The sequence below is a fragment of the Delphinapterus leucas genome, chromosome 1, assembly GCF_059928025.1.
Source record: "Delphinapterus leucas isolate spDelLeu-1000000601 "Yukka" chromosome 1, BTC_Dleu_Yukka2, whole genome shotgun sequence".
NCBI classification, from domain to species: domain Eukaryota; kingdom Metazoa; phylum Chordata; class Mammalia; order Artiodactyla; family Monodontidae; genus Delphinapterus; species Delphinapterus leucas.
The window spans coordinates 162,216,567-162,240,294 of NC_143129.1; the positions used below are offsets into that span (position 1 = coordinate 162,216,567).

Consider the following 23,728-nt stretch of genomic DNA (forward strand, 5'->3'; position numbering starts at 1 on the left):
TCTAGTTGCTTTACAATGTTGTGCTAGTTTCTGCTGTACAGCAAAGTGAAGCAGTTATACACATACCTATCTCCCCTCTTTTTCAGATTTCCTTCCCGTTTAGGTACCACAGAGCACTGAGTAGAGTTCCCTGTGCTATACAGTAGGTTCTCATTAGTTATCTATTTTATATATAGTAGTATATGTATGAGAAATGACCACAAATCTTTTATGGAAAAGGTTTGTTTCTTCATTCTGGAGTTTATAGTACCCCATTGTTAGCCTCACTATGCAGCAAGCTTTGAAAAGGCTTTTAGGACAGGGCTACCCAAACTTTCATGTCAGTTCACCCATAGAAAATGATGCTGTTTATATGGCACTTTGGGATAAATAGACAGTTATACTGGAAGCAGCTGGTCCAGGGCCTCTGGGATACCCAGGTCCCACCCAGCCACCCTGTGTGCTGTGGGGATCAATACCTGGGGCTCACCTATAAACCCAATGTGACCCACTGATTGGGAAAGTTCAGTTTGTGAGACTAACACGAGTCACGAAGCAGGCTGCCGAAAATGGAGGCCAAGGCAGAACAGATTTTGTGCCACCCAGAAGTGAGTTCAGACATGGTCTACCTTGGACAGAAGTTGACGGTCAGAAAACAAACAGATTCTGGGCCTAGAATAACATAATCTTGCACTGGCCACACCATTGTGTGGGGTCTTTATTGTTGCTGTCATAGTAATGATCATTTTGGCTATGTTTTGACCTACGGATAATGCTTTGATGCTGTCCAACAATTTATATTTTACAAAGCACTGTGGCTTGTCTCATAGATAACCCAGGCACAAACCCAACAGCACCACACTCTTAGCTGTTAAAAGGCTGGCAGGAGGGCTTCCCTGGTGGCGCAGTGGTTGAGAGTCCGCCTGCCGATGCAGGGGACGTGGGTTCGTGCCCCGGTCCGGGAAGATCCCACATGCCACGGAGCGGCTGGGCCTGTGAGCCATGGCCGCTGAGCCTGCGCGTCCGGAGCCTGTGCTCCGCAATGGGAGAGGCCACAACAGTGAGAGGCCCGCGTACCACAAAAAAAAAAAAAAAAAAAGGCTGGCAGGGCTTCCCTGGTGGCACAGTGGTTGAGGGTCCACCTGCCGATGCGGGGGACGCGGGTTCGTGCCCCGGTCCGGGAGGATCCCCCGTGCCGTGGAGCGGCTGCGCCCGAGAGCCGTGGCCGCTGAGCCTGTGCGTCCGGAGCCTGTTGCTCCGCGGCGGGAGAGGCCACGGCAGTGAGGGGCTCAAGTATCGCAAAAAAAAAAAAAAAAAAAAAGGCTGACAGCAGGGATGTACCCATAACCAAATCCCCATTTTTCTGGCCTCCAGTTAGGTTTTGGAATAGGTCTTCTTGTTAGTTGGGGCAGCTTAGGCCTTTTCTAAAAGCATAGGCTTTAGAGTCAGACATATCAGTTGGGATCTGGCTCTGCCATAATTAACTGTGTGACCTTGGGCAAGTTACTTAACCCCTCTGAGCCCCAGTGCTGTCCTCTGTAAAATGGAGATGATGCTGATAACCCCTTTCTCACGGGCTTCCTGTGAGTGAATGTGTATAACACTTAGTACAGGGTCTGGCACAAACAGAAGGTACTTAGCAAATGATAGCTGCTGCTATCGTGTTGACAGCTTCAGCTCGTTCATACTGTTCCATGTCTCTGCAGCACCAAGATGGTATTTTTTGTTCAAAATGAGCCTCCTCACCAGATCTTCAAAGGCCATGAGGTGGCAGTGATGCTCAAGAGTGAGCTGCGGAAGCAAAAGGCAGACTTTCTGATATTCAGAGCCCTGGAAATCAATACTGTCAGTGAGTAATTCTGGGAAGTTGGGAATGAGAGTCCACCCAGTGTCCACAGCTCACCTGTCAGTCCCTGCTGTCCTTGGGCTTCATTTCCTCTTCTCTGGGAACAAGGAGATAATCACTTTCCTCAACTACCATTTTTTCTTGAAAGAGTCTCCACTCATTGCAGAGCTTCTTAACCTTCCATGGGCCCCTGAGATAGCATTCAGAGGGGCTGTGAGTTTGAATGGGAAAAAAATTACATCTTTATTTTCACGAACCTCTAACTGAAATTTATTGTTTTCCTCAATCATGAAGGTAGGCAAGAAACTACAGTTAGTATTAACAGAACGTGTGACTTTAAGGCAATAGAAATCTCAGATAATTTTGTGTCATGCTACATAATGAACTAGCATTTTTACTCATCACCACTTCAAAATTATGACAGTTGTTAGACACACTTCTAGATCTTGTTACTTAATATTTTAATAAAGACGCACATATTATTTTAAAGTTCTGTATTCTTAAATACTTCAAAAACATGTATAGTATAATTGCCTTCCTTTGTAACACTATGTGTTTTATTTCGGCCGTTATTCAGAGAAGGGGGTCTGTGCGGCATGAAAGGTTAAGAACTGCTGATATGGAGAAACAGCAAGTAAAAACAGTCTGGAGCCTTTCTAACTGCTCCAGTTTTATCCATGATGATAATAATGGGCACTGTGTCCAGCTATAAAGGTTCTTGGGGCAGGTCTCCAGGAAATGTCGTCACAGGCCATTGAGCAGGGGATCCCTTCGTATCTTCATGGGCACTGGAATTTGGTCACCCCCTGGCTCTGACGCCCCTTGACTTTTTTCCCTTTCCTGCTACTTTCAGCATGCCAGTTGAACTGTTCTGACCATGGCCACTGTGATTCATTCACCAAACGCTGTATCTGTGACCCTTTTTGGATGGAGAATTTCATCAAGGTGCAGCTGAGGGATGGAGATAGCAACTGTGGTGAGTTTTCTGCTTGGAACTGTGCCAGCTGGTTTGGCGTTGAGTGTGGCTCTGAGTTGAGTGGGTGGGTGTTGGTGTTTCCAAGGCAGATGAGCAACGAGGAGAAGAACTTTGTGTATTTTCTGTTTGCAGAGGACGTTTACTTCCTTCCTCCACACTTGCTCAAGGTTAGAGGAAAGCTCTGAAGCAGTTTTTTGTTTTTGGTTTTGTTTTTGTTTGGCCTCCCAGCATCGCTTGCGGGATCCTAGTTGCTTAGTTCCCCGACTATGGATTGAACCTGGGCCCTGGCAGTGAAAGCGCCGAGTCCTAACCACTGGACTGCCAGGGAACTCCCCTCAAGCAGTTGTTTAAGAAGAAACAAGCTTAAATCAGAGCAACTACAAAATGCAGCCTAAATCAGACGAGCCGCATGGCCTCCTGTCTTTCTGGAGTGCCTGTGTACTCTGGCCCCAGGGAAGCCCGTAGGTGTCCATTCCCCTCTTTCCCTCTGTTAAAGCTCCTTACAGCCTGCCCCACTTCCCCAGGATCTCAGAGCACCAGCTAGAAAACAGGGGCAATTCATAAGGTTTAAAGTTTCAGCTGCCTTTAACTCCAAGGTCTCACCTTCCCTGGGCAGCCCGAGGGGCCTTCTTGTTTACAGAGCGAAGCCATCTCCTACCCAAGGTGGGCAGCCCAGACCTCCCTTCTAGCCTCTCTTTTCACTGCCCTTAATATTTTGTTTCTCTTGGCAGAGTGGAGCGTGTTATATGTTATCATTGCTTCCTTTGTCATTGTTGTTGCCTTGGGAATCCTCTCCTGGACTGTAATCTGTTGTTGTAAGAGGTAAGATGGACTTTCCCTGGAAATTTGTTCGTGCTTCTAATTACATATTTATTCATTAGAGAGGTATCTGGCACCTTCTATATTGAGGGCGCTGAATCCTGGGTTTCTTCCCTTCCCATCGCTGTTACATGCCGTGGCCCACCCACGGCATGCACAGAAAAGTTCTCCTTACCTCTGACACTCCTGAAGGCAGAAGCACACTCCTGTAGGCTGAGTGGCTGTCACTGCAGTGATTTGCCACCTGGAAAACGTGGCTGTGGCTGGAGTGGGAGTGGGAGGGCCTGGGGTGTGGACCTGGCTCTTATCTCTAGGGTATGTGGCCTTTAATACTCCACACCTCAGCCTCACCACCTTAGCACATGGGTTCTTTTTTTTTTAAATTGGGGTATAGTTGCTTTACATTGTTGTGTTAGTTTCTGCTGTACAGCGAAGTGAATCAGCTTTATGAATACATATACCCCCTCTTTTCTGGATTTCCTTCCTGTTTAGGTCACCACAGAGCATTAAGTAAAGTTCCCTGTGCTGTACAGCAGGTTCTCATTAGTTATCTCTTTTATACATATTAGTGTATATATGTCGATCCCAATCTCCCAATTCATCCCACCACCCCTTTCCCCCCTTGGTGTCCATATGTTTGTTCTCTACGTCTGTGTCTCTATTTCTGCCTTGCAAACAGGTTCATCTGTACCATTTTTCTAAATTCCACATATGTGCGTTAATATACAATATTTGTTTTTCTCTTTCTGACTTACCTCACTCTGTATGACATTCTCTAGGTCCATCCACATCTCTACAAATGACCCAGTTTGGTTCCTTTTTATGGCTGAGTAATATTCCATTGTATATATGTACCACATCTTCTTTATCCATTCATCTGTCGCTGGACATTTAGGTTGCTTCCATGACCTGGCTATTGTAAATAGAGCTGCAATGAACATTGTGGTACATGACTCTTTTTGAATTATGGTTTTCTCAGGGTATATGCCCAGTAGTGGGATTGCTGGGTTGTATGGTAGTTCTATTTTTAGTTTTTTAAGGAACCTCCATACTGTTCTCCATAGTGGCTGTATCAATTTACATTCCCACCAACAGTGCAAGAGGGTTCCCTTTTCTCCACACCCTCTCCAGCATTTGTTGTTTGTAGATTTTCTGATGATGCCCATTCTGACTGGTGTGAGGTGATACCTCACTGTAGTTTTGATTTGCATTTCTCTAATGACTAGTGATGTTGAGCATCTTTTCATGTGCTTCTTGGCCATCTGTATGTCTTCTTTGGAGAAATGTCTATTTAGGTCTTCTGCCCATTTTTTTGATTGGGTTGTTTTGGGTTTTTTTTTTGATATTGAGCTGCATGAGCCGTTTGTATATTTTGGAGATTAATCCTTTGTCCGTTGCTCCATTTGCAAATATTTTCTCCCATTCTGAGGGTTGTCTTTTTGTCTTGTTTATGGTTTCCTTTGCTGTGCAAAAGCTTTTAAGTTTCATTAGGTCCCATCTGTTTATTTTTGTTTTCATTTTCATTACTTTGGGAGGTGGGTCAAAAAAGATCTTGCTGTGATTTATGTCCAAGAGTGTTCTTCCTATGTTTTTCTCTAAGAGTTTTGTAGTGTCTGGTCTTACATTTAGGTGTTTAATCCATTTTGAGTTTATTTTTGTGTATGGTGTTAGGGAGTGTTCTGATTTCATTCTTTTACATGTAGCTGTAGCACATGGGTTCTTAATTTGTTTGCCTTCCTTTCAGTTTGGGATTCTCACGTGTACATGTTTTTACGTAATTGTAGACTTAGGTTAGCCATGATTAAGTCATTCAGGTTTTTTCATTTAGTCTTCCTATCTAGTCTTATAATATTTAATGGTAACATTTATTATGTTTTTAATTATTAATAATAAGTATCATTTCTATGTTTACTGTGTACCAAGCAAAAATGTATAAAATGTGTATAACATTTTATACATTTTATAGGTAATATCTTTTTTAATATGCATAACAACCTTTTCTCAGGAAAATGACATTTTCCACGGACACACAGTTAATAAGTGGCAGAACTGAGGTTCAACCTGCAATATAATCTCACAATAAAACTTAGAAAATTAAAAGAATTTTTTAAAATTCCCACCAGCCTAAGACAACCACCATTAACAAGGTTTTGCTGGTTTAATGCTTTCCTCCACCCTATACCCTTCCAGCATAGGAGCGTCATTTTATTTACATTTTTAACCCATCTATCCTTCCGTCATTGCCACTGTGGAGTGGTGAGTCCATGATAAAATGATAATGTTTCCTTTACCTTTTCCCAAATCGGTGAGGACTATTTGAATAACAAATCACAGTTGCTACCTTTCCCAGCTGAGAAACAAGGAGAAGCATCCCTTCCATTAAGCAGCATCCCCCAAGACAGGGCTCTGCATGCAGTCTGGCTGCCACCCTGTGGTGGGCTACCTGAACCTCACACAGAACCTCTTTCCTGAGCAGGGAATTGTGTTTTTCAGACAAAAAGGAAAACCTAAGAGGAAAAGCAAGTACAGGATCCTGGATGCCACGGATCAGGAAAGCCTGGAACTGAAGCCAACCTCCCGAGCAGGTAGTGGCCCCGGGAACTGGGAACCGGGGGTGTCTAGGTTGGTGCACTCTCCCTGAAGAGCCACCACCATCACCAGTCCCTCCTAAATGTGTTTTTGTTGGCAGCTCTTTGTGCTGGAAAGGTATCTTGTCCCGTCCCCGATGAGGGCTCAGGGTCGGCTTTGCCTACTGGACAAGCTCGGACTCCAGGGCTCACTTCTTAGTGGTCCTTTGACTGTGCCGAGGGGCTCAGCCCCTTGCTTTCCTTTGCCTGCTCGTTCCCCTCAGGGTTCCTGCCTGGAGTTCAGCTTTTCAAGCTGCCCCTGTAGTCAGGCTCAGGGACCTTGGTCTCTTATTCCTGATCAGTCTGTCCTTTCTGGGCAGACAAGGTGAGGCCATGAAGAGATCAAAGCCAGTGTCTGCCAGCTGGCCTCCTTGCCGCCAGCCATCCTCTCCCATCTTCCTCTCTCCAGTATTTGTCAGGTAGATCCACAGGCTCCATCATTGTCTTAGAGCAGGTGGAGGGCAGCTCCCCTGCTGGCTCCAGGTGCACTGCGCTTATCTGTCAAAGAATTTCCAGCTGCACAAGCGTTAAGACGGCTTTCAGTGATGGGGCTCGGAGGGCCAGGGTGGGTAGAAGGCCCTCCGTCCTTGTCTGGACTAGGTCATTGGTGAGGTTCCCATTCATCATGGACGCCACAGGACAGGCCTCATCTCTTTAGGGGAGCTGGGCTCTATATAGAGCTATTCCTAAACACTCTGCTAGTAGAACTATTTTTATACAAAGTATTTATTAAACATCTCTCATGCTTAAAGCTTCGTATTAGGAGAGGCTGTAAGGGGACTATAGAGAGTTCTAAACCGTAGGCGCTGCCCTCATAATTTCACTGTAGTGAGGGAGAAGACATATGAGAAGAGAATAAATGCTCATAGGCAGCCTGGGCTCTGTCAGCACCCAGGCAGCTTGGTTAGGGAACGCTGTGGGGCGGTGCCTGGAGGCTGGGGCCTAGCGAACCACAGAAGCGCAGCCAGAGCGCACACAGGATACTGAGGATGAGGCCTCGAGGGGAGAACGTTGTACAGCACCGTCCACAGGGTAGCCAAGGTTGTGTTTATGTTGCTCTGGCAAGGCTTTTCCCCTCCTTGAAGTCATTCGCGACTTACTTTTGGTCTGGTAGACATGGCCCTGGTGAGCTTACGTCACTGTGCTTTTCTGAGATCCTCCTCCTTGCTGGTATCTCTCTTTTCTAAACAAATTTTGTTGGTTCATATTTCTGTCCAGAAAGCACTTTCTCCTCCTTCCCTTAACCTGCCAATTAAAGTCGTGCTTATCTTTCTCCCACATGTCTGTTTTGGCATTTCTCTCACTGTATTATATCAGTTATGTTATTGTTTGTCCGCTTACTAGGTAGGGACTGTACCTTATTCATCTGTAAATATGGATTAATACCACTGTGTACCAGGCCCTATGCCAGATACTGGTTATATTACAGTGAACTAAACAGAAAGACGTTGCTCTCGTGTAGTTTATGTTGGGCCGACATTAAACAAACAAGTTCACAAATATACAAAATGTGATAATGGAAGTCTTTATAAAGAATAACACTTAAGCTGAGACCCAAGGGACGACGAGAAGGAGAGTAAGGCACGTGAAGACTCTGGGAAATAGGACTGCAGGCAAAGCTGGTGACGGCCCAGCTGCTGGAATGAGCAGAGGGGATTTGAAGAAGACATGGTGAGCATGGGGTTAGTGGCACAAGGCTGGACAGGTGAGCAGGGACCTTGCTGTGGGTTCCTTCTAAGAGCAATGGGGAGCCATGGGTAGTTTTTTTAAGGAGGTGCATGGTGCAGTTAGATTTACATTTTAAAAAGACAACTGTGGCTGCTATGTGAAGGAATTGGAGAGGCAAAAGTGGGTGAGAGGAGATTAGATAGAATGCCCTTATGGTGGAGAGATGATGAGATGGAGAGAGGCAGATGGGTTCCAGATACATTTGGGGGGAAGGCTTGCTGAGGTTCATGATATGTTTTCCAAGGGGGGTGAGAGAAAAGGAGAAGTAAAGGATGGTGCCCAAGCATCTTCTTTGAGCATCTGTGGATTGGGTGGTTTTATTACCCTAGATGCAAAAGAAGCACTGGAGAAGATCATTTGGTTTAGAACAGTTATGAATGGGGTTGAGGAAATGAGGCTGGAGGATGAAATTATGGGGAGTTTTGAACATCAGCCTAAGGAGTTAGGCATTTATTCTGATGGTGATGAGAAGTGACATCTTGAAAATGCTGGCATAGTAAAATTAGTCTAGTGACAACATTTCATTCATTGAAGAGAATACTGATGCAGGTGGAGGCCAGCAAGGAGATTCTTGTGACGGTCCGAGGAGGGATGATGATGGCTCAGACAGCTTGGTATCAGTGGGATGGAGGGACAGGAAAGGTCCAGGCTGCCTTCTGACATGAGAGACAAGAGACTGATAGCCCTGACGACAGAATTAGGACAGTCGGTGCAGTTTGGGTAAGAGGAGACGAATTAAATTGAACTCAGCAGAACAGGACTGGATAGGAATCTTCTGTATGCTGGTGACGGTCGGCTCCGCAAAAGTAGATCACATCCCTTCTGGGGAGAGTGTCGAGGGACAAAAGAAGAGTCCAGGGCTACGGAGCTGAGGTGAGGGAGGAGGGGTGTCACCAGGGAGCAGTCAGCGCGCTTGCTGCTGCGGAAGAAGAGGGTAAGAATTGGGGATGACGGCAGTCACGACACTGGAGAAGTTTCTGGTCACCTAAAGAACTGGGGTAGATGGTGAGTGATAGATGGCAGAAGTCAAAGTGCAGTTTATTTAGGAAGTACGTAGGTGGTGAGAAAATGGAGGCCCTAAATACTTAAAAGTCCTTTTAGAAGTTGAGCGACAGTAAGTGGAGATTCAGGACGGGGTGGACGGGGTTCAGGAGCGCGTTTGCAGGCAGAGACGCAGAAGACAGAGGGGAGGGTCCTGGGCAGGGAGGAGGGAGGAGTGGGTAAAGGGCTTAAGATGCCTCTTCTGAGGCAGGCGGGTGGGTGACGGCAGGATGGGAAGGCAGACTTGTGGGGAAAGGGAGGGAGCGGGGAGGGCTGCAGGTGGCCAGCTGCTCCCAGGTAACCAAGATGAGACTAGATGAGGGTCGGCAGGCCCTTCTGTGCGCGGTGTCCACGTGAGGAGGCGGTGAGAGTCGCCTTGCATCTGTTGTGGGTCTGACCAGGCCAGAAGTCCCGGCTCTTGTTCTGGGCTCTGCAGTGGATTCGTGGGTGCAACCCAGAGCGAAGTCACCAGTAGGATGAGGAGAATGGGATTCAGGACCAAACCGTACAAGGTGTGGAACTGAAGAAGTTCAGCCGGAAGAAGAGTGAGTTTAGTGGAGCGTGACGTGTGCGGAAGTGACCTGGACGTGGCGTGCGCCCACCTGAGTGAGCTCGGAGCCGCTGGCACCGAAGGCCAGCAGGCGGAGCGGGACACGTGCCCACCCTCAGGAGACGTGGTTTACATTCAGCAGTTGTGGGTTTTGCTTTGGTTTGGTTTTGCTGTTCTGTTGACTTTTTTTCAAGACTTTCTATTGAAGTCTATTAGATTGAACCATATAAGATTACTGATAATTGACTTTTGACCTATAAAAATAGCAGTTTTCTGTGATTCAGTCTAATGTGTACAGAAAATCATAAGCACATTTCATAAGTGAATGTACCCATGTAATCAGCCCCCCAGAAGCGCCCCCTTTGTGCTTCTTCCCAGTCACTGCCTGCCTCCCCCCAATTTACTTCTAATATCTTGGAGTAGTTTATATAAATGGAATCATTGGGCTTGGCGCCTGTCCCTCAACATTACATTTAGGACATCCATCCGTGTTGTTAGGTAGAGCAATCGTTCGTTCATTCCCATTGCCGTGTAATTTCCCTTGTAGGAATATATTTATTTGTCAGGTATACTGTTGATGGGCAGCTGAGTTCTTTCCATTTGGGGCTGTGATGGGGAGTGCTGCTGTAAACGTTCTTGCCCATGTCCTTTGGCGGACATGTGTATGGATTTTTGTTAGGTGTAGACCTAGGAACGGGATTGCTGAGTCAGAGGAGATGTGTGTGTTCAGCACCCACTGATATAACCAGCTTCCTAGCTTGTATTGCTTAGTGGATGAATCCCACTCAGTTCTTCAAGCAGAGCGGGAGCTAGAGGTAGGAGGGCCCGGGTGAGTGCTGTGTACTTTGGAGCCAGCAACATGTCCCCCCTTAAGCTCCTGTCCTCCACACCTATGGCCCAGAAGGGCTTTAGGGAACAAGGGAAGCTTCAAGTGCTTGGATGCTGGAGGAGAAAGCCCTCAAAGGGTATTTCATCTATAGGGGCAAAACAGAGGTTTTGAGAACATTGATGCTCCCCTGGTCTTGACGCTTCTTATGTTGCCACTGTCCCCTACCACATTGGAAAAGCCTGGGAAGCTGGTGTTCTTCTCTGGCCCTGCTGCTCTGCAGTCCTGAGAATCAGTGGGAGTTGTGGCCGTCCACAGTCATGTCCCAGAACCGTGCCCCTGAGATGGGCAAGCTGGGCCCCAGAGCACACTGCACAGATGACCAGCACACGGGCAAGGTCTGTGGGGCTGTGGTTCCCGAGTGACAGGTGCAGTCAGAGTCTAGATGCCCTCATCGTTCACAGCCTGAAGTCATGTCTGGCCAGGAAAGGGCAGAGTGCCTGAGAATCATCCCAGGACCTTCTTTCAGTGTTTATTGGGGACCTGGATGGGACCAGGGGGAGGGAGAGTGATTGTTGGAGGATGAGGGTTCAAACACAGCTCACCTGACTGGTCACCTTTTTTTTTTTTAAACTAATTTATTTATTATTTATTTATTTTGGGCTGTGTTGTGTCTTCGTTGCTGCATGCAGGCTTTTCTCTGGTTGCAGTGAGCGAGGGCTACTCTTCGTTGCGGAGCACAGGCTCCGGATGCACAGACTCAGTGACCATGGCTTACGGGCCCAGCCGCTCCACGGCATGTGGGATCTTCCCGGACCGGGGCACGAACCCCTGTCCCCTGCATCGGCAGGCGGACTCTCAACCACTGTGCCACCAGGGAAGCCCCAAGCTGGGTTCTTGATGTTGGCAATTCCCACTTCTAGTTCTGCTGTCTCAGCCTACCTTTTGCTTACTCTGGAGTAGTATTTGTACCACCCAGCGGGCAGCCATCTTGCTGTTGGATGGGATCTGCCCTAAAGCTATTACCAGACCTCGTGGTATGGTCTGGCCTCTGCAGCCATAAGGATGAATAGTGAAGGAACTACAGTGACTTATAGAATCTCAGGCATCTTGGGACTTCCCTGGTGGCACAGTGGGTAAGAATCCGCCTGCCAATGCAGGGGACACGGGTTCGAGCCCTGGTCCGGGAACATTCCACATGCCGTGGAGCAACTAAGCCCGTGTGCCACAACTACTGAGCCTGCGCACCTAGAGCCCGTGCTCCACAACAAGAGAAGCCACCGCAATAAGAGGCCCGTGCACCGCAACGAAGAGTAGCCCCCGCTCACCGCAACTAGAGGAAGCCCGTACACAGCAACGAAGACCCAGCACAGCCAAAAATAAATATAAAAAAATAAATAAATTTATTAAAAAGAAAAAATCTCAGGCATCTTTTCTGACCTCAGGTGCTTCTTATGGGTCCTCGTTTGTGTGTTCTGACCAGCTGACGGCTTGGGACAGTCCCCGCTTCAGTCAGGCTCTGCAGCAGAGGCCTCTCCAGGCCACATGCCTGCTCTCCCACCCCTTGTACCCTCTCAGCGAAGCCAGAGTAAACGTCTACGTAGAATGAAATTGTGTCCTCACTCCGTGTCAGCACCTCTGGCAGGCACTTTACATCCATACTGAGCCAGGGTACGGTGGCAAAACTCATTCTCTAGAGCCCAAGCTCTTGTTCCTTGTATTTCCTGCCCCCCACAGAACTCCACCCTCTGCATAAAGGGGGGTAAAACATTCTACATTTAGAAGAGAGAGAAAAGAGAATGTCGTTGGGTGGCACTAACCAAAGCTAATAGATGCTGAAAATAAAGAATCCCCACTGGAACCTGATCGGTCGCTCTCTGAGGCTTCCCTGATGGACTGTCCCATCTAGCCAGGGCTGGGAGGACTTGGGAAGCCTCCTTTTCAGGAGAGGGACCATGACTGGCCCTGTCCCTCCGCTCCTGTTCAGGCTGGGAGGAGGGTGCAGGGTGTGGCTCAAGGAAGAGAAGATTTGTGCTTCTGACGCTGGGTCCCTTGACTCCCTTGCAGGTGTCAGACATAAAGGCCCGGTGCTGAGCAGCAGCCTGATGCACTCGGAGTCGGAGCTGGACAGTGACGACGCCATCTTCACATGGCCAGACCGAGAGAAGGGCAAACTCCTGCATGGTCAGAACGGCTCCGTGCCCAATGGGCAGACCCCGCTTAAGGCCAGGAGCCCACGGGAGGAGATCTTGTAGCCGCCTGGTCTGTCTCCTCAGGTTAGGGGTTGGCAGTGCTAGGGTGCAGGGCATTGCCAGGCTGGTTCTCATACCTCCCATGTCTGAGGGCAGCTGTTCTCCCGGCATCTGCTGGTCACTCCACCCTAATACCCTCAACTAGAGCTGCTGGTACTTGAATCCAGAGACCTTCTCCGGGAACCCCTGAATGAAGCTGTGAATGAAGAGGTTTCCTCTTTAAACCCATCTGGTAGGTCCCACAAAGTGTCCTCACCTCAGGGCCTCCTTTTCTGGAACCCCTCCTCTGCTCCAAGGATGGACACTGGCAGCTCCTGGCCTCCTCTCCAGCTCTTTGTTGGCAGGGTTGCTGCTTCTGGGGCATCTGCACAGTGAGGCCTGGCTGTGTCCTCCACCCCTGGGTACAGAAACAAGCACCGCCAGCCCCCTGGCTCCAAAAGCCTGCCTGCAGGCACGTTCTTTGTTCTCGTCTTTGGGGCGGAGTGCGCCCTCTTGCTAGGCCCAGAGGAAGTGGTGCCTCCTCCTTACCGCTGCTGCTGGGCTAGGGGAGGGCTGGCTGTTTCAGGAATGCAGAGGGGCCCCTCTGGCTGCTGGACTGTTGTTTAAGAGTAGCCAGGCTGGACACAGACTGCCACCCCTCTTCCTCCTGACCACCCTGGCTGCTTCAGGGATCAGGCCACCACTCCCTGTGCCCAGAGGAGATAGCCACAAACAGACTGGAATGTTATGGCATGAGAGTGCACGTGTGTGACTGCCCCACAGCGGTCTCCTCTGTGTCCATCTGTCCGAGTGTCTTCTCTCTGTGTCCCTTGCGTGTGTGTGCGTGTGTGTGTGTGTGTGTGTGTGTGTGTGTGTTAGAGTGAGTGTGTGTGCATCAACTCCTCCTAGGGCTCTTGGCTACTCATAAGGCAACCTTGACCTGGAAAGACTTTCAGCTTCATGGAACAGAGACTTCCTGAATCCCTCCGGCCCTGTCACTGGTTCCTCAGCCATGGTTTCTGGGTGTTGAGGAATGGGAGCTTTGGGGGAGTGGCTTTTTAAAAAGAAACTTACAGTTTATACTACTGCACTACAGTCTGTTGTGAGATGATTAAACATGCTATTTAATTGTACATGTGCCTGCTGGGTGTGCCGCTTCGTGCTCCATTGCTGGCCTCTACCACGGGTCCAGGCACCTGTATGTTCCTGTGACATGATGGCCTCCGGCAGGGAGGTCATGGGCCTGGCATCAGCATGTGTGGTGCTGGGACCCTGCCTCAGTGGCTGCTGATGGAGGAGTCACCGCCCTGGCCCCTGCTGGCCAGCTGCTCCTTGTGGCTTTTAGGGAGGGGATTTTTCTGTCCTTCCTTCGACCTTCTGTGAACACAAAATTGATGCATACAAACACCACCGCCCCCTCTCACCCCTACCCTTACCCCGTGGACAAGCTGGGGATACAGCGTGTCCCAGTGCCCAGGTTGGCCTTTATGGGCCCTGCCCTTCTCTTTTGGGGTTTCCAAAGCAGTAGGGCTTGGCCCCGGGCCCCCAGAACACCGTGCAGTGTTGGAGGAATAGCTTGCTGAGCTTGTGGGATAAAAGGAGGGCTGCTGTTCGGTCTTGGACTCCCAGGAAAGGGAGGGGAGAGAAGGACTGTGGAACTCATTCTTCCCCCAAGGCCCTGTGCACAAAAATCAGCTGAGGGTGGGCGGTATTGGTTCTGTTTTTACAGGAACAGAAACGAGGCATACAAGAAGTAACTCGGTCCACACACCGTAAATGACGGAATTAAACTCAGGCCCAGCAGAGCCTGTGCGTGGTCTGGATCAAAATCACCTTTAAAAATGGGTTGCTGGGCCACACCACTGTGTTTCTGATTGAGTAGGACTGGGACGAAACACGAGAATTTGCCTTTCTGATAAGTTCCCAGAGATGCTCTTCTGCTGGTCTGGGGACCACACTTTGAGAACCGCTGGTCTAGAAGTGCACATTCAGTGTGTCATGAATAGGAGGCAGCAGCTGACCCGTCCCGAGCGAGGGTGCAGGAAGCTCAGAGGAGTGGGAGCTTGAATCTGCCCGGGGCGCACTGTGGGCCAGGGCCGCGTGTGTTCTCGGGTGTGCAGGCCAGGCTGCCCCAGAGCAGCTGGTGGGCAGGCGATCGGGACTTAGTGAGGTTGGTGTATTGGAAGAACTTTGAAGGATCCATGAAGGAGCTACAGGACTTGATAACTTACTGGCTTTGTAGGTTTTTTCTGTGTTCTTTGGGCCTCATTCCTATACCTTATCTCAGCCACAGCTCATTGAAGGATATATTTTTATCTCAGTCTCAGATGAATAAAAGAATTTTTCATCCCCTACTCCTCCCACCAAAAAAGGGACAAAACCCAGAAACCAGTGCTGCTTTCCTGGCTTGGGGTCTTGCATCGAGAAGACTGCCATGTCCCTATTCTTGCCTGACTCATGAAAGAGCCAGAAATCCTTGGGCTTGCTTAGGGAGAGCTAGGCTACTTCCATATAACCCTGTCACCCCAAAGGAACCCTTCTGAAATAATCCTGAATTTCAGGAGCCTGGGAGCCCCTGCCTTGACCAAACCTAGCTAAACACTCCTCCACCCTCAAAGGCCTCCATCTTTCATTTTCTAGAATGGCCAGAGGGAAGGCCAATAGAGGGCATCCTCGCATTTCTTGAAGCCCACAGGTACTATGTGTGGAGAGGAGAGTTAGTCACCAGGAAGCAACACTCAAAGAAAACCCTTCGGGCTGGAAGGCTGCAGCATGGCCTTCCTTCTGAGGGAGCAAAGGTGGGGGAGACTCTGAATCTTGTTCTTCCAGCTTCCCATTGGCCTATCTGATCAGTGAAGGGAGCCGGCACAGGTGGCCACACACACTGAGAGTTGTTCTCTGAGAACAAACAGGTATGGAAAGAAGGTGCGTGCAGTCAGGAGCCATGAGCCCCTGGGAAGGAGGGTTTGAGGAGCATGGATCAGGCCCTTGATTCCTTTGTGGAATTTGTGTTGAGGTTTAAAGCCCCCTATTTAGTCTCTGGTCAAACCCAGGCCACCGGGCTTCCCTGGTGGCGCAGTCGTTGAGAATCCGCCTGCCAATGCAGGGGACACGGGTTCAAGCCCTGGTCCGGGAAGATCCCACGTGCCGCGGAGCAACTAAGCCCGTGAGCCACAACTACTGAGCCTGCGCACCTAGAGCCCGTGGTCCGCAACAACGAGAAGCCACTGCAATGAGAAGCCCGCACGCCGCAACGAAGAGTAGCCCCCGCTTGCCACAACTAGAGAAAGCCCGCACGCAGCAACAAAGACCCAACGCAGCCAAAATAAATAAATAAAATAAAAATGTTTAAAAGCCAAAAAAACCCAGGCCACCATTATGACCCCTTTCACCTACGTAACCCTCCAGTTTGTGGTTGGTGCTGGTGGTGCCTACTTAATATCCAGGATTTCCAGTGCCAGGGCTGGGGCTGTCCACTCTCGTGCCTCCCCACAAAGGCCCAGGTGGGGTGTGTGCCTCTGTGTCCAAGTGCTGCCGAACAGGTAAACTCCCCCACCCCGGGGGCCTCTCTGAGTTGCTGGGGTTTGACATTGGAGGGTGTTGATCAGGCTTTTTTGGTCACAAGGAAGAAAACTAAAGTTACCTTTCATGGGAAGGCCAGCCTTCTGTCCAGTTCTGAGTGCAGATACAAAACACTGGCTGGCAGGTTATTGCCGTGCCCTAGTCTCACATTCTGAGCTACGCTGTAGGTCCCGGTCCCCACTTCTAACTAAGCACGTTCTTGTGTATCGACATCAGTGGTTCTCACACTGGCTGCACATTAGAATCACCTGTGCAACTTTTAAAACATACTGATGCCTGGAACCCACACCCCATAGGTTATTGTCATTTAACTGATCTTTTATTAATTCCTCAGAATATTTGTGCACCCATACCATACCCTTGACAAGGGGGAAAACGGCCCTTAGCAGCTCAGCTCCAAAAGACTTGCAAACCAGCTGGATTTGGAGACAAAGAGGGAAAGTACCCAGACACCCAGTTCCTCTTAACCACCTCAGGGAGAAGCCCTTGAAGTTGTGTGTGGCAGAGATCAGCTGCTTGCCAAACCAGAGTGCTTTTCCGGGACACAAATCACTTCATCTCCAGCCTTCTGCACAATATGGGCAGAAGAGAGGTGTTCCATCTTCAGCCCTGACCCATTAGAAACTTCTGTGTGATGCCCTCCTCCTCCATTTGCTGGCCAGATGCAGAGGAGCCCTCGGGGAACTCTGAGGCCATGGGAGAGACATGCATGGTGGAGGGAGCCCGGTTCCTAATCCACCATCTAGAAGAGAGCTGCTCTACCAGAATGGCCGATGAGAGAAATGAACTTTATTGTACTAGCCAATGCATTTTTTTTAAAAAGTAGGGGGCTTCCCTGGCTGTCCAGTGGTTAAGACTCTGCACTCCCAATGCAAGGGGCATGGGTTCAATCCCTGGTCAGGGAACTAAGATCCCACATGACGTGCGGCGCGGCCAAAAAACAAAAAAACTAATGGCTGGTGTTAAGATTGTGGGCCCAGGCTCTCCTTTGACAGGCCTCCCTGGGCCCAAGTAAGCTAGCAGGGTTGACAAAGATGCCTCAGCCCAGGGCTCTGTGACAGCCACGTGGGCTGCAGGAGGGGCGGCCATACAGTTCTAGTTCACATGCCCTTTGTTTGTTTTCTGAAGAGCAGACAGTAATAACTCAGATCCTCCCTTAGGATAAGGGCAACATGCTTAGGGATCCTCGGGGGTATGATTGCCTGTAGTGTGTGGTTTGGGAATTTGAGGGCTTGGAGAGGAATAAGCAGCAGCAATCTGAAACTTAAACTAGATCTGTGGGGGGGGAACCTCCAATCTGTTGACAGGCGGTATCTCAATTGTTACTATATCTTGTAGCCCAGAAGACTGAAGATTTTCAAACACCCATTTCTATGATTAAAAAATAATAATAATAAAATAAAAAAAGCTTAAAGGAAGAGCCAGGACAAATCCAGTGCAAAAAGTGTTTAATTCAAACTTTGTGCTGTAAATGACTACAGCATTTTAGTATTCAACTGGAAATATGGCTACATGGAGGAAAGTCATTATCTTTGTAATCTGCAGGTAACCACACACACCCTGAATCTCTGAAGAAGTCCAGTGCCCTTAAGAAAAACAATGTCAATATACACTTGGAGTCAGACCTGGGCTCCCAGTTTGAACTGTAGAGCCCAAAACAGGAAATTGAATCATGGGAATATCTGAGTCACATGCTTTTTCTTGGCGTTTATTAGTTGGCTAAATAAATTGAAGCAGATAAAGTGCCATGCCCTTAGAGCCGTTTAAGCTTTCCCCCAGGCAATGCCCTCCAGCCTTCAAGTAGACTAGATTCAAGTAGGCTGCCTCCTAGCAGCCTAGAATCTCTCTCCTCTAAAACCCGGGGCTGCATCTGGGGCTACAGTGACTCATGTGCCTCTACACTCTGGACAGTACTCAACCTCCTGCCTCCTACTTGCTTACAAGTTCATGAGGCTGTGGAGCCATCTCGTGTTTTATAACACTCTTCTGATTCTGGTGGGTTACACGGAGACAAAACACAAGTCTCAAACACCCGTGCTTCAGACAAAGAGGGTTCCTGTCATGCTGCCTATAATCTGCACGTGCTCATCAGTGACTAATGCCAACAACAGGCAGCTCTGGAGAAAGCACAGACACCACTCTATCCCTGCCTTCGCTCAAAAATCCCAAGCTCTCTCTATCAAAAGCATGAAGCGCTTTTAAACATGGTATTCTTTGGATCTATTAAATGCCATATTTTTTTTTTTAATTAATTAATTATTTTTGGCTGTGTTGGGTCTTTGTTGCTGCCTGCAGGCTTTCTTTAGTTGTGGTGAGCAGGGACTATTCTTCATTGCGGTGCATGGGCTTCTCACTGCGGTGGCTTCTCTTGTTGTGGAGCACGGGCTCTAGGCACGTGGGCTTCAGTAGTTGTGACATGTGGGCTCAGTAGTTGTGGCACACGGGCTTAGTTGGTCCGCGGCATGTGGGATCTTCCTGGACCAGGGCTCGAACCCGTGTCCCCTGCATTGGCAGGTGGATTCTTAACCACTGAGCCACCAGGGAAGCCCCAAAATGCCATATTCTTGTTTGGAAAAGCAGTGTCAACTTCAGCATTCCAAAAGTGCCCATTGTCATCTTACGGTGGCTGGCATGCACTTGAAAGCATGCCTAGGATGAACACAGAGCCTAGCACAGACTGACCAAGCCAGGGATGCGGAAGAGGTGGCTTCTCAAAACACGCCAGCTGAAGAGGGAAGAGGATCTGGTCACCGCTGAGCTGACACTCCAAGGTAACCTGGCCGAATAAGCTCCCAGGTAGTGCTACTTGAGGGGGAGAATAAAAAGATGGAATTAAAACACTAAACAATGAATGCCATTTAAGATAGAGGTAGGGTGGTAACTGAAATGAAAGTAATATAAGGTCCTTTCATAGAAGGACAGTAAAAATGCTGATTAACTTTAGAGTTGAAGTCAGATGTTCTTGTTATAAATACTGAGTAAGCCACTAAAAATTCAGAACTAGAATATCTAAACCAGAAGAGGAAAAAATACTTCAATCAACCAAACAGAAAGCAGGAATAGAGGTAAAACTGCAGCATTAAAAATTTGATCACTGGGCTTCCCTGGTGGCGCAGTGGTTGAGAGTCCACCTGCCGATCAGGGGACACGGGTTCGTGCCCGGGTCCGGGAAGATCACACATGCCGCGTAGCGGCTGGGCCCGTGAGCCATGGCCGCTGAGCCTGCGCTTCCGGAGCCTGTTCTCCGCAACGGGAGAGGCCACAACAGTGAGAGGCCTGCATACCGCAAAAAAAAAAAAAAAAAATTTGATCACTTAATAGGCAGAAGTTGTCAGATTGAATACTAAAACAACTACCACTACCATCTCCAAACAGAAGTTAACAGATGGGATATACCTGTAAAACTATATTCACAAGAGACACCTAAAATATAGCATACAGAGATTGAAAATAAAAGGACAGCAAAGATATACTGGGGGTTTTAGTTCCTATTAAGACAATGAAGTAGCATAGGCTACTGGCTCCCTTCCTCAAAAATTAACCCTAGGAAAACAATACACCTTAGGAAATAGCATACATCGGAGGAACCACCACCAAAAACCAAACCGACAAGAAATCTCCCCCAATCCTAAGAACCCCTAGGACACTGAAGGTCATCAGAAACTGTAAGGGCAGGTAGGACATCAGTGAGTTGTTTACTCTTGCTGAACATGAGACACACAGCCAAGTCACTGGCGTCAGAGGGACACTACCGAGTCAGCCCAAAATCTCTGCTGGGGTAAAAAGAGGGGGTGGGCTAGGCAGCTGCTCTTCGGATTAAAACCTTTCCCCACTCCAAAGCCCCAGGGCTGGTAGATGACAATTAGGAATTACTGCTTCTTCCTAAGGCTCCGAAAGTAAATCTTTGAGCAGTTACTGGTAGAGTGGTTGACAGTGACTGTGAGGTACCCAGAGGTCATTACCTTCCCCTTCTGAATTGAAAGGGACAGCATAGAGCATGGCCTTGATCTTTCACCGATAAATACTACCAGACAGAAGAGCTAATGCTCTGGAGGGACATGAGCTCACAGGCCAAAATAACCAGAATACAACCCCTGGCCCCCGAAGACAGCAAACTAAACATATACTCTCTAACCAAGAACTGAAAACAAAAATACAGGAAAATATTAGCAATATGAAGCAGGAACAAGAACCAAGTGAAAATATTATGAAAAATATAATGAATGGGATACAGGGACAGATACAGGTCAAAACCAATTAGTTGGAGCATCATCTCAAGGTCCTTTACCAAAAGGAAGCAGGAAATGGTCAGAAGACACACACACACACACACACACACACACACAGAGCAGTCCAGCAGTAGAGTAGAAGTGCCAACATCTAAAAAGACAAGAGAAAAAAGGAGGAAATATTTGAAGAAATAATGAGAATAGGTTGATCAGAATTAAAGAAAAGATGAAGGAACTCATGGATGATTAAGGAAAACGTACAACCAGAAACACTGTAGTAAGAGATTTAAGACCACCTAAGAAAATGAAAAATTCTCAAAGCTCCCAGAGAGAAATAGCAGATCAATTACAAAGGAGCAAGAATCAGATTGACATCAGGTTTCCTAACAGTATCCTCAGATGAAAGACAAATGAATCACGTTTTCAAAATGCTGAAGTAAAAGAATTTTGAACTCAAAATTTATATCAAAACAAACCCATTTAAACATGAAAGTAGAATAAAAAATATTCTCAGGGATACAAAGCTTCAGAATTTTTTCACAATAGATCCACCTAAAATATACTTAGAAGTGGTTAAATATGAAAAATAAATTTAGACATGGGAAGACATATAGGAAGTAAGGGTGAGCAAATAAATACTTTGGCAAAGTTTGTACAGATGGTCCCCAACTTACGATGGTTTAAGATTTTTCAACTTCATGATGGTGTGAAAGTCATACAGATTCAGTAGAAACCATCTTTTGAATTTTGAATTTTTTTTTTTTTTTTTTTTTGCGGTTACGTGGGCCTCTCACTGTTGTGGCCTCTCCCGTTGCGGAGCACAGGCTCCAGACGCACAGGCCCAGCGGCCATAGCTCACGGGCCCTGCCACTCCGCGGCACGTGGGATCCTCCCAGACCAGGGCACGAACCCGCGCTCCCTGCATCGGCAGGCGGACTCTCAACCACTGCGCCACCAGGGAAGCCCTGAATTTTGAATTTTAATCGTTTCCTAAGCTAGCAATATGTGGAAGGACACCTTCTCGTGATGCTGGGCAGTGGCAGCTGCCACAGCTCCCAGTCAGCCACACGATCACAAGGGTAAAACACCGACACAACTATTTTGCATCCATATAACCCATCTGTTTTTCACTTTCAGTACCATATTCAATAAATTACATGAGATATTCAACACTTTATTATAGAACAGGCTTTGTGTAAGATGGTATTGCCCAATTAATGTTAATGCAGGCTAATTTAAGTGTTCTGGGCACCTTTAAGGTAGGCTAGGCTAAGCTATGATGTTCAGGTTAGGTGTGTTAAATGCATTTTTAAAAATTAATTAATTTATTTATTGGCTGCATTGGGTCTTCATTGCTGCAAGCGGGCTTTCTCTAGCTGAGGTGAGCGGGGGCTACTCTGCGTTGCGGTGCACGGGCTTCTCATTGTGGTGGCTTCTCTTGTTCCGGAGCACGGGCTCTAGGTGCATAGGCTTCAGTAGTTGTAGCACACAGGCTCAGTAGTTGTGGCTTGCAGGCTCTAGAGTGCAGGCTCAGTAGTTGTGGTGCACGGGCTTAGTTGCTCCGTGGCATGTGGGATCTTCCCAGACCAGGGCTCGAACCCATGTCCCCTGCATTGGCAGGCGGATTCCTAACCACTGTGCCACCAGGGAAGTCCCATTAAACGCATTTTTAAATTACAATATTTTCAACTTATGATGGGTTTATTGGGACATAACACCATCATAAGTTGAGGAATATCTGTAGTCTGAAACAGCTAGAAGGAAAGAAGAAGAAGTGGGGAAGAGAGAAGAGGAAGGGGGAAGAGAAGAGAGGAAGGGGAAGGAAAGGAAAACAATGAAGTATATTAACAACCCAGAGCCAAAATTCTGAACAATATCCACACGGTAGGGTTGGGAAGACCAAAATCTTACCAGGAAGAAGATTTAGATGACAGTTAAAGAAACCAATAGGGGTAAACACGCATGTTTAGTATTAACATCAATAAAAAAAGTAGAATGTATTACTTTTAAACAGGTAGAAGAAAATTTTCCATTGCTACTCAGTGGAAAGCAAGGGGGAAAAAAGTACACTAAGTAGAAATTGTGAAATAACAGCAGAAATATGGTTTAATAGCAGTGGTTAAAATGAATGTAAACATCTTAAACTTAACTGAAGACAGACTCACCCCTTCTTTCCCATCTTCACTTGCCCTCCCTGAATGGACATTAGTGTTTGAGGAAGTAAATGCATGTAAAGGGAGTAACTGGTGGGCCTGGAGCCCACGGAAGCCCACTGGTGAAGGGGGCCACAGTGAAGCAGCCCAGCAACAGGGCAAGTGAGACAGTGGGTGACTGGAATGGCAGACTGATTACGTTGTGCAAATACATTAACTGATTGAGAAAATAACTATATATATTGAGGATAATGGGAGACAGATTTCTCAGTGTTTAAGAAAGGATTTATGAACATGGAAGGGGAGAAGGCTTTCTCCCGAGGTATTGAACTCAAATTGGAAGAACTGGTATGAACTCACAGGTTCAGATAGATGACAGACAGATGACAGACAGATAGACAGATAGATAGATGATAGATAGATGATAGATAGATGATAGATAGATGATAGACAGATAGATAGATTGATAGATGGTAGAGTTGTATATAGTCATATAAACATGTGTATATATTTGCTTATGGATTGAGTCTATCCACTGACAGGGCATAGGAACAATTTTATCTTAGTAGCAACAAGCGTACCAATTGCTCAGGCATTAGGGCTTCATGGCTGAGTCTAAGACTGGGGAAGGGAAAGTACAAAATAATGCTGGAATATTTGGTTTTGAGTAACTAAATGCTGAAAAAATAATGGGGACATGTCAGAAGGACGAAGAAGCTAGCCAGAAGTGGCTTCCATTGATTAAATCTAGGGCAATTTGAGTATCAAAATAAATGAGTATTGAATTATAACCTAATAAATGAAATAGGAATCTATGACTCTATACTGCTATACATAAATGTATAAAAAATTTAAAAGACCCAATATGAATTCTTTTTAAAAAAAACAGCAATTTAGAGCAACAATGATGGAAAAAAAGAATAAACAACAGGGGAAAAAAACAAGAAAAGAGAGGAAAAACAGTCATAAAATCAGAGATGGAAAAGAGAAGACTGACAAAACCAAATGATGGTTCTTTTAAAAGATTTTTAAGATAGATAAGACTGATCAAAAAGCAACAAATAACACCCAAGGGAATCCCGGTAAGGTTATCAGCTGATTTTTCAGCAGAAACTCTGCAGGCTAGAAGGGAGTGGCACGA

General features: G+C 47.4%; 1 protein-coding gene across 2 annotated transcripts in view; it reads left to right on the top strand.

Moving 5' to 3' along the window:
- The window catches only part of KIAA0319L (KIAA0319 like), a 114,009-nt gene extending 95,640 nt beyond the window's left edge, over nucleotides 1-18,369 (top strand). For both annotated transcript variants that reach the window (XM_022575209.3, XM_022575208.3), the window contains exons 17-21: nucleotides 1,686-1,828; nucleotides 2,679-2,801; nucleotides 3,533-3,623; nucleotides 6,114-6,205; nucleotides 12,460-18,369. In XM_022575209.3, coding sequence (XP_022430917.1) covers nucleotides 1,686-1,828; nucleotides 2,679-2,801; nucleotides 3,533-3,623; nucleotides 6,114-6,205; nucleotides 12,460-12,647 — 637 coding nt within the window. In that variant the 3' untranslated portion in view covers nucleotides 12,648-18,369. The remainder of the gene's footprint in view (nucleotides 1-1,685; nucleotides 1,829-2,678; nucleotides 2,802-3,532; nucleotides 3,624-6,113; nucleotides 6,206-12,459) is intronic.
- The last annotated feature ends 5,359 nt before the right edge of the window (nucleotides 18,370-23,728 follow it).